General features: G+C 42.3%; 1 protein-coding gene across 4 annotated transcripts in view; it reads left to right on the top strand.

Annotated features, from left to right (window-relative positions):
* Positions 1-286: 286 nt before the first annotated feature.
* ZNF236 (zinc finger protein 236) overlaps positions 287-11,486 on the top strand; it is a 217,347-nt gene continuing 206,147 nt past the window's right edge. For all 4 annotated transcript variants that reach the window (XM_089682363.1, XM_089682361.1, XM_089682362.1 and 1 more), the window contains exon 1: positions 287-463. In XM_089682363.1, coding sequence (XP_089538489.1) covers positions 412-463 — 52 coding nt within the window. In that variant the 5' untranslated portion in view covers positions 287-411. The remainder of the gene's footprint in view (positions 464-11,486) is intronic.

Below are 11,486 nucleotides of genomic sequence, written 5' to 3'. Positions count from 1 at the left end.
AAAGACCATCAGCAAAGCCATGCAGCCATGACTGCCTTCATACATCCCGGGACACTGTGAGCGATGCAGGGCAGAGTATGGGGTGAATTAATCGGATGAAGGCAGGCGGTACATCGCGGAGGGTGCAGGCAGCCCCGCTATTCCCTGCTGCAAGGACATGGCTGTATTATTCAGGCGAAGCGTCCTCCTCAACACACAGCACCGGAAAAACACGAATCCCCGACCACATCAGGTCCAGCTCCAACCGAGTGACGTCACCACACAGAGCCCACCCCTCCGTGCTTCCTCCGCCGCGGACGCGTCTTCTTCTTCCTCCTCCTCCCTCCAATCATCTGCTGCTGCTTCCGCCGCCGTTGTGAAAAAAAGAGGAAGAGGCGACATTAACCTGAAAGAAAAAATAATCCGAGCCCAATGCCGCGGGGTCGCCCCCCGAAACCACGGGCTGGGGACGGACCGCAGACAGGTATAAAAAACCTTGCAGGGGTGGAGGGAGGACGGGGCCTGGTGTGGGCGGGAGCAGTGGGCTGTAGGCGATGTTAGATGCGTGTGTGTGAGCTCATATAGTCCCCGGATATGGTGCTGAGGCCGGGCAGTACGTGTGAGGCGCCTTCTCCCGGAGACTGGGCGGAATGATACGGGGGGGACGCAGCACCAGGACTACAGGTTGCGGCAGGAACAGAGCGGAGCAATGCTCTGTGTGTGAGAGAGATGAGGAGACACAGTGGCGGTGTGTGCGGACCCGTGTGGCGGCCTCCTTCGTACAGTGTGTGCAGATTCGAGCCTTCCATCTTGTGTACTGTGTTCATACTGCCTGCACCTCTATTGTGTTCTCTCCTATTACAATGGCTGCTGGAGGCAGCGTCCGTGTTCGTCTGGAAGCCTTCCTAGAGCAGTGCCTGCTGGCTGCCAGTCTAACGTTAGACATGTTCAGTGTTCACAAACATATGGAGGACATAGCCTGTCCCCAATACTGGAAGAAAGCTACACCTTCCACCACTCCACTCCTTTCTGCTCCACAAGCCAGCAAAAAGTCAAACTTCTCACTTTGTTCTGTTTTATTTACATTTTATATTTTGTTTGTTTATACTTTTTCATTTTCATGAGTTTTTTTTGTTTTTGTTTATATTTTTGCCTTTTCATTTTCATGATTTATTATTTGTTTATACTTTTGCCTTTTCATTTTCATGATTATTTTTTTTTTTACCTGCATTGTGGTTGGTGCATAAAAGTATACAAATACCACACAGACTAAGGGCTCCATTCACAAAGCAGTCTTTTCCTACTTTTTTTTTTTTTTTTTCACAATAAAAAAAGGCATGCAGGATTTCATTGAGTTTCCAATATTTATGTTATGAAACCATGCAGTATTTTATATCATGATGTATCCAGTGGAGAAGAATTAGAACCCCTGTTGGTTTTTATTCATAATAAAGAGGTAAAATGGTTTAATCCGTGGAGATATGAAATTCACCAAGTCAGTGCAGTGCCTACAGAATATGGGTTAATACAGAAGAAAAAAGATATATACAAAAAATCACCAGCGCCAAAAATAGTGAAAAAATTCCTAAATAAATGCTGCTGCTCATTAGTGTAAACACTAATAAAAGTGCAAATAAATATTCACAAAAAATACAATAAATAAATAATACAAAAAAGTTTTTTTTCACCAATATCTGGTGAGTGTGGTATGTGATCTGACCACTAACAGGTGTGAACATGGGTCAAGGGTCTTTTGGATAAGGACTTTTCAATTTTATTCTACTCACCATATTCATCTCAATAATCATTTTTGGAGTGGGATTCTTCTGTTTATTATATTTAATATACGTTTTTGTATTATTTCTTTTATTGTATTTTTTGTGAATATTTATTTGCGCTGTTTGATGTTTTTTATTAAAAGAAAAAAGGTGACTGGAATACCAGAAAAGTGGAAGCTGCTTCCACAGGGCACGTAGTGTATTAAAAATAATTAAGTAAATACAAAATCTATTTTGAAGTTGTGGTTCACACTACTGTGACCTGAGAGTGGGACTTTGCCAGGCGACTTGACTACTACTTTGAAGCAACTTTCAGGGAATGCCGTGGTAATCGTCCTGTAATTTCAGATCCAAATCACATCAATATAGATGAAGATCCGACTTGGAGGAGGCTTCCATTAATATCTATGGACACAAGTCAGATAGAAGTCGCCTAGAAGTAGTACAGGAACCCTTTCTAAAGTCAGAGCAACTTCAGTAGTACTAATTAAGACCGCTCTCATTGACTAACATGGGATTTCCCATGTCATGCGACTTGAGGTCTCACAAGTTGGATGTGAACAGAGCCTAATGCAGGCCATACATGGTTTGAATTCCAAATGATTTTTCGTCCGAAAATCGAAACGTCATTAGTTCTGTAATCCGATGGTGCCACCAATGATTTAAAAAAATTGGTAGTTTTTCACAAATTTTCCAGCATGCCCAATAAATGAAATGGGGAGGAACCACGGAAATCAGCCGATGCCATTGCCCCACTAACGGAGCGAAAATCGTCCGATTATTCTTAGGTTCAATTTTCTTATGAAAATCGTTTATAATTCGAACCATGTATGGCCTGCATAAGTGTCAAATACTGAATGAAAATAGTATCGCAACCCCCCCCCTCCCCCCTTCTTCTAAGTTTTTTTTTTTTTTTTTTGGTGGAAGAAGGGTATTTATATATGTGTGCGATTTTATTTATTTTTATTTTTTTCCATATTTAACATCTAGAAAGATATTTCTTATTTACTTAAAGTATAACTAAAGGAAAAACGTTTTTTTAGATTTGGATAGGATAGAGAGGTATTAGAACACCTTTTATTTTTTTATTGCTGTCTGTGCCCCCATTTGGGAGATTCACCCACTCTATTTGTCCTGTTTACAATTCTCATGAAGGTAAATCTCCCCAATGGGAAAAATACTGACAGGGGTTCTAACCTTCCATTACTCTATCGAAAATTAAAAAGAAAGCTTTGCCTTTAGTTACACTTTCAGGCAGCCTTTCTCAATTTTTTCAAAACAGAGGAACCCTTGAAATAATTTTCCAGTCTCAGGAAACCCCTGCTAAAAATTACTACATCATTATCTACAACTCATGATACATTAGTGTGATGGTCAGTGAGAAGAATGCACCTTGCACTTGTACACCCTTACAGATCGCTACAACGATCAATGACGTTAGAGGGAAGATAATAATCTCTAACAATTGTGAAAAAGTATCCCCACTACATGTATGACATACACTATATTGCCAAAAGTATTGGGACACCCCTCCAAATCATTGGAATCAGGTGTTCCAAACATCTCCATGACCACAGGTGTATAAAATCAAGCACCTAAGCATGCAGAGTGCTTCTACAAACATTTGTGAAAGAATGGGTCACTCTCAGGAGCTCAATGAATTCAAGCGTGTTACCATGATAGGTTGCCACCTGTGCAATAAGTCCATCCGTGAAATTTCTTTGCTACTAAATATTCCACGGTCAACTGTTAGTGGTATTGTATCAAAGTGGAAGCCACTGGGAACAACAGCAACTCAGACATGAAGTGGTAAGCCATGTAAAATGACAGAATTGGTGGGGGGGGGGGGGGGGATTATGGCGTGGAGTTGTTTTTCAGGGGTGGAGTTTGGCCCCTTAGTTCCAGTGAAGGGAACTCTTAAGGCGTCAGCATATCAAGATATTTTGGACAATTTCATGCTCCCAACTTTGTGGGAACAGTTTGGGGATGGCCCCTTCCTGTTCCAACATGAATGCACACCAGTGCACAAAGCAAGGTCCATAAAGACATGATGAGCGAGTTTGGGGTGGAGGAACTTGACTGGTCTGCACAGAGTCCTGACCTCAACCCAATAGAATACCTTTGGGGTGAATTAGTGTGGAGACTGAGAGCCAGGCCTTCTCATCCGACATCAGTGTCTGACCTCACAAATGTACTTCTGGAAGAATGGTCAAACATTCCCATAGACACACTCCTAAACCTTGTGGACAGCCTTCCCAGAAGAGTTGAAGCTGTTAAAGCTGCAAAGGGCGGGCCAACTCAATATTGAACCCTACGGACTAAGACTGGGATGCCGTTAAAGCTCGTGTGTGCAGGGGTGGACTGACAACTCATGGGGCCCCCAGGCAATAAGGGATCATGGGGCCCCTGTGTCCTTGCCCAAACTCAAAAAAGCCTATGAAAAAGGTACCAGGGGCATCTCATGGGGCCCCCTACTGACCCCGGGCGCTCGGGCAGTCCTGAGTTTCCAAATGGTCAGTCCGCCCCTGTGTGTGTGTAAAGGCAGGCATCCCGATACTTTTGGTGATATAGTGGATTTGTTCTAACAAGGGATTAGACCATTGTGATATGAATGTACATTGTATTATGTTTGGAGTGATTGGGAGGCTTTTACAGATACAAAAAAGTCTCTAAAAATCTGCTGAAATGACAGGAGAAAATAGGTATATTTTACTACGTGTAATGGGGTGGATTTACTAAAGGCACTTAGACCGAGCAGTTTGCAAGTGCAGTTACTCCAGAGTCCAGAGTTTAGTAAATGGGGGGGGGGGGCTCTGCTGACTTTTTTCTCATCCAATCATGTGCAAGCAAAAATGCTGTTTTCTTTTCTTACATGTGATTGGCATTGTAAAGTAAAGCTGTATCTCATGTACTAAGCTCTGGGGCAGCTTACAAATTGTTCAGTCTATTTGCCTTAAAGTAGAACTGTAGGCAAAACTTTGTCTCATGTTGGATAGAGTAAGGAAGGGTTATAACCCCTATCAGGTTTTTTTTTTTTTTTAAATTTGGCCATCTGTGTCTCCATTGAAAGCTGTCCCCTCTATTACTTTTCTGGGGACGACCCAAAACTTGGGCATTTTTTACATTCTCGTTCAATTATAATGGTAAATAGGACATATGGAGCAGATGAATTTTCCCTAACACAGATCCCAATAAAAACCTGACAGGTGTTCTAATCCACCTCCACCCTAAAAAGTAAAAAAAATTATATAGTTATTTTTTTCAAGTAAATCAACCCCAATTCTTTCCAGACTTTAGTTTCCTTGCATTACCGTTGAGAGAACTGATCCAAAAATGCAGAAATTATTTTTACATTTCTTAATACCACATGCATTCAGTTATTTATTTCCTTCTGCAAATTGACTTTAACGCCTTTTAATGCAGTATTTACCAAGCAGTTTGTAGTAATTACTGCAAAACAGTACAGTGAATTGACGGTTTCAGGATCACATGAGATATATAGGCAAAATGTGTCCAGACACCTAAATATCGCATGTGATCTGCTTCTATGAATAGAGCCCTATATTCCCAAATTGAACCACTTGACCTCCAGAGGATTTACCCCCCTTAATGACCAGGCCTCTTTTTGCTACTTGGCGCTGCACTAATTCAACTGATAATTGCGCGGTCCTGCAATGCTGTATCCAAATTACATTTACGTCCCTTTTTCGCACAAATAGAGTTTTCTTTCGGTGGTATTTGATCACCTGTGCGCTTTTTTCTTTAAAAAACTATATTTTCTCATTTCTGTTATAAAAAAATATCCAAAAAACAAAACTTTCCTCATAAATTTAGGCCAAAATGTATTCTGCTACATGTTTTTGGTTAAACAAATCCCAATAAGTGTATATTGATTGCTTTGTGTGAAAGTTATAGCGTCTACAAACTATGGTATAGATAATGGAATTTACACAGCTTTTACTTTCTGACTGCCCATCACATTTCATGAGTTGCTAAAATACCAGGATAGTACAAACACCCCCAAATGACTACTTTTCGAATGTAGAGAACCCAGGCTACCTGCTGAGAGGCATATTGAGTCCATGGAAGATTTTTTTTTTTTTTTCCACAAGTTTCTGGAAAATGACAAACTTTTTTTTTTTTTTTTCACACAAAGTTGGCATTTAAATGATATATTTCTCACACAAGCCATGGGTATATGTGGAATTACACCCCCAAAATACATTCTGCTACTTCTGCCGAGTATGGGGGTACCACATGTGTGAAACTTTTGGGAGCCTAGCCACATACAGAAGCTTAAAATCCAATGACCACTTTGAAAGCCTGAAGATGCGTAACATCTTCGTTTCACTTCCTCACTACCTATCACAGTTTCGGAGGCCCTGAAATGCCAGGATAGCACCAAATGACCCCTTTTTGGAAAGTAGACACCCAAAGGATTTTAAAAAGAGGCATGGTGAGTATTTTGCAGATCTCATTTTTTTTCTCGCAAGGTTTTGAAATATAAAAAAAGAAAAGGAAAAATGTCTTTTTTTTTTTTCTTCATGTTCCAAAAACTTTTGGCAACAAACGAGATCTGCAAAATGCTCACCATGCTTCTTATCAAATTCCTTGGGGTGTCTACGTTCCAAAAAGGGGTCATTTGGGGGGGTTAGGTGCTATCCTGGCATTTCAGGGCCTCCAAAACTGTGATAGGTAGTCAGGAAGTATATTGAGGAAATAAAGCCCTTTAAAAGCCTGAAGGTGCTTATTGGATTTTGGGGTCCTGTACTTGGCTAGACTGCCAAAAAGTCTCTCACATGTGGTACCCCCATACTTGGGAGAAGTAGCAGAATATATTTTGGGGAGTAATTTCACATATACCCATGGCATGTGTGAGCCATAAATCATTTAAGTGACAATTTTGTGTAGGAAAAAAATATTTTGTCATTTTCCAAAAACGTGTGTTAAAAAAATTAATTCTTCTATTCAACGTGCCTCTCAGCAAATAGTTTGGGGTGTCTACTTTCCAAAAAGGGGTCATTTTGGGGGGTGGGGGCATTTATGCCCAGCATTAGAAGTTTATGCCACATCACGCACTCTTCTAACCACCTGAAGATCAAGCCTTTTCTGACACTTTTTGTTCACATGAAAAAAAATCAGTACTAAGTGTACTTAGTATGCTGTGGAGTGCTCTAGCTAGTTCATTAATGCTTCCTGTCATTCAGTAACTGCCTGCCCATACGAGGTACCAACAATGAAATACTTTGACAGTCTGCAGGAGCCTTAGATTTCACCCACAATCTGCTGATCGCAGGTGCAATTCTTTACATTGAGGACTCTGAAGAGGGAACCCTGATGAGGTAAATAAGGGAGCTCTGATGAGGGGGACCCTGATTGTCAGAAAAGGCTTGTCCTTCAAGTGGTTAATGCTCAGTGTACATAACGTCTAAAGCAGGGGTGTCCAAACTTTTTTGGAAGAGTGCCAGATTTGATGAAGTGAACATGTGCGAGGGCCGACCATTTTGCCCGACATTCTGATGAACCATTAACATTAAATGCAAATGAACTATTTTATGCAAAAGTTTATTGAAAACGGCATACTTTTCATTTTGTGACTTGGATGACAAATCTAAACAGGTGTTAAATCACTCTGCCAGCACAGGGAGAAGGAAAGCCCAAATCTCGCGAGATCTCGGAGGTCGCGAGATTTGGGCTTTGTTTCTCCTTGCACTGTCTGATGACGTCAAGCGATCCTGAGCACCAATCCATTATAGCCCAAATTGATACCGTATTTTTCGCTCCATAAGACGCACCTAGGTTTTAGAGGCGAAAAACAGGAAAAAAAAATTCTGAACCAATGAACTGCAGACAGGAGATGACCAGAGACTGCGGACATAGTACATGAGATGACCAGAGACTGCGGACACAGTACAGGAGATGGTCAGAGACTGCGGACACAGTACAGGAGATGACCAGAGACTGCGGACACAGTACAGGAGATGACCAGAGACTGCGGACACAGTACAGGAGATGACCAGAGACTGCGGACACAGTACAGGAGATGACCAGAGACTGCGGACACAGTACAGGAGATGACCAGAGACTGCGGACACAGTACAGGAGATGACCAGAGACTGCGGACACAGTACAGGGGATGACCAGAGACTGCGGACACAGTACAGGAGATGACCAGAGACTGCGGACACAGTACAGGGGATGACCAGAGACTGCGGACACAGTACAGGGGATGACCAGAGACTGCGGACACAGTACAGGGGATGACCAGAGACTGCGGACACAGTACAGGGGATGACCAGAGACTGCGGACACAGTACAGGGGATGACCAGAGACTGCGGACACAGTACAGGGGATGACCAGAGACTGCGGACACAGTACAGGGGATGACCAGAGACTGCGGACACAGTACAGGAGGTGACCAGAGACTGCGGACACAGTACAGGAGATGACCAGAGACTGCGGACAGTACAGGAGCTGACCAGAGACTGCAGACATAGTAAATAATGGTAAATGGTAGCCCCAGTAGTAATTCCCTGCGCACCACCTGGGATCCCTCGGCCCACGTTCCGGACCCCAATATATAACTATATTGAGCTGCCCAATATATAACTTACGGCCCTCCACTAGTGATTCTGCGAACGCCACTGGGGATTCCAGGGATCTGTCGAGCGGGAATTGACGTCATCAGCCGGCACACAGAGAAGGAAAGCCCAAATCTCACGAGATCTCGGACGTCGCGAGATTTGGGCTCTCCTCCCTGCGCCAGCTGATGATGTCAAGAGATCGCTGGAGTCCTCAGTAGCTTTCAGGGAATCACTACCGGGGGCCGTAAGTTATATATTTGGGTAGCTCACCTGTGGGGCCGTTTCAGTCCGGAAGGAGGGCCGCAATTGGCCCGCGGGCCGGACTTTGGACATGCCAGGTCTAAAGCATAAGAAAGGACCATTAAAAAAAGGAACTCTATTCATCATTTAAAAGGTACATAGAATATTGCTCATGCCTGGAAGAGCCTGTTTGTCGCTCTTCAGGGGGGTGCGGAACCGTATGACCACTATGATGCTCAATGAACAGATGTTGAGTATCTGCAACGACTCCCAACGTAAATTCTTGAAAATATGGGAGCCCTGGTTGCAATATGCCTTTCCCACGCTGCCCCCGGCTTGTCTGGGGATGTGATGTTGTTCGGTATTGGTGTTCTTGGACTCCTGCTCTTGGTTTTGTTATCATTTTTTTTTGTACTCCTCCTTCCTTTTCTTTTTTTTGTTTATTTATGATGTGGCAGTGGATAGCTGCCTTTAGTTTGAGTTACTGTCGTTGTTATACTAATGTTTTTGTCATTTAAGTGCCATTGATAGCCCCTGCGCGGGTGCACCTTTTGCTCTGTTGGTGTTAGAGCACTGTTTTTTCTATTTTTTTTTATGTGCAATTGATAGACCCTGCGTGGGCATGATCTTTGTTAAACTGTTTAAAAATTAATAAAAACCATTGAAATACAAAAGTTACATAGAATATAACAGAATATGTAAAGAAGAAATCAATGCTAGAAAAATTCCAAACGAATAACAGGTTTTATTCTAGATCAAGGAAACTAGTTTACTTGTATCATTACAGTGTTTACATTTAATTCCAAAAATATTACAAAAATTCAGTCTTTTTCTGAGATCTCACCACCTTGCCAGATAATAATCAGATCATCGATGCAGCGTCCATAAAATAAAAACTAGGTCTGTGATTGTTAGCCCAAATGAAAAGGGCCTCCAAGTACCTAATGAATAGGTACAGGGGGGCAAAACGAACGTCTATCACAGTACTAACGTTTTAAGTATAACTAAAGCCAACATTTGTTTTTCAATTTTGGACAGAGTGGAGATGGATTAGAACATCTGCCAGTTTTTATTGCAGTCTGTGCCCCGTTAAAGGAGAAGTTCACCTTTTGGACAAAAATAATAAATGCAGGTAAAAAAATGTGCATTCGTTATTGTTGTCCAAAGGAGCCTGAAAAGCATTGCACCAACGATCAGTAGATCATTGGTGCCACGAAGACCTGTTAGAATATCTGCGTGCCGTACGGGATGTATGAACAAGCAGATATTCTGACAGGAAGCTTCAATGAACTACCATGGCGCTCCACAGCACCGTGGTAGTTCATTAACCTCCCTAGCGGTATGCTTATTTCAGATTTTTTGTGCTGAAAGCGGTACCATTATTTTGCATGGAAATATGTAGTTTTTTTTATTGTAGGCTGTAATTTTTAGGAATAACTTACTGAAATCTGTCCGAACAAGAGTCTAGCAAACATCCTGGGTATGATAAAATTTGAACCACGAAATCATAAATTATAATTTAAAAAATAATCATAAAAAATAATAATATAATAATAATACATTTAATTCAATAATATAGTCAAACCGAAAACACTGAAATTTGAAATATAGCGCCAAGTTCGCACATCACTGAGCAAAGTCGCAAAATCGTTTTCAGTGTCTGATGACGAATTTCCCCCACGAATCATTATCACTCAATTCTGCAAGTGGTTCTGATTTACTATCGCTGTTCTCTAGCTGGTCTAAAACCGCTTTTGACCTAAAGGGACACTTTTAGGACGCCATGGACATTTCTTAGTTTCCAGGCAGAAAGAACAGACAAAATGCAGACAGGGCACAGGACAAAGCACTAGGGACAATATGTATGTGAAATGGGTTGAAACAGCAATGTTTTACTATGAAAAATGTGTTTTGAAAAAAATGAAATTTTTTAAAATTTTTAAATTTCCCGCCGCCGCCCGTACGTCCCGACGTCACAGGGACCGGAACACAGAAGCCAGATGCCGGTATCGGCCAGAGGAGATGGCCGGGAATGCTGCAGGGGACACATCGCGGGAGCGAAGGACAAGGTAAGTGCTGCAGAGACTCCCTATGCAGCGCCGCATGGTAAGCCGAGTGTAGCTTGGGGTTACCGCTTTTGGCACTGACATTTTACCCCGAGCTGCACTCGGGAATACCGTTAGGGAGGTTAAAAACTACAAGCCTACAGCCACTAAGGCTGTTGGGACTTGCAGTTCATTCATTCATGGAAGTCTGTGAATGAATGGCACGACCGTGTGGGTGGAGCCCCACACGGCCTCGCTGTTTTCAAATCTAAAAGATAATACGGGGAGAAGGTTCCCCGTACTATCTGTCAGAGGGAGGGGTAGTGGCGGGCGCGGCTGCAGCTATGAAAACATGTTACATGTTCCATCCTAAAAATGGGTGGAATATGTAACATGTTTCCAAAGGTGAACTTATCCTTTAAGGAGTTTCACCCTCTCTATTTGTCCTGTTTACCACCATCATTAAATGAAAGTAAAAGAAACTTTCAAATTTTGGGTTGTCCCCAGAAAAGTAATAGAAGGGAAATCTTCCAACGAGGACACTAGTTCCGGTGACCTGGGGGTCTCCAAGGGATTCCCTTTATTTGCAGGGATTTCCTATCACTTCCTGTTTGGCTGTGGGACAGGAAGTGAAGGGAAATCTCCGATGGGACATGGCACACAGATGGCAAAAAAATCTGATGGGGTTATACCCCTTCATTACTTTATCCCAAATGAGAAAAAAAAAGTTTTGCCTATAGTTCTACTTTAAAGGTAAATGTATCAAGAAAACAAAATGTAAAACTTGAAGCGTCCGCTCCACCTCAGCTTCTCAACTGTGTAAGTGTGTTCTTTAGGGAAGGAATTTAAAGCAGGGAGA

The sequence above is a fragment of the Staurois parvus genome, unplaced genomic scaffold (genome assembly GCF_062004578.1).
Source record: "Staurois parvus isolate SC_StPar_1 unplaced genomic scaffold, SC_StPar_1.0 ptg000287l, whole genome shotgun sequence".
Lineage (NCBI taxonomy): Eukaryota > Metazoa > Chordata > Amphibia > Anura > Ranidae > Staurois > Staurois parvus.
The sequence above is the reverse complement of the archived record's forward strand: the minus strand, read 5'-3'. Positions and strand labels throughout refer to the sequence as shown.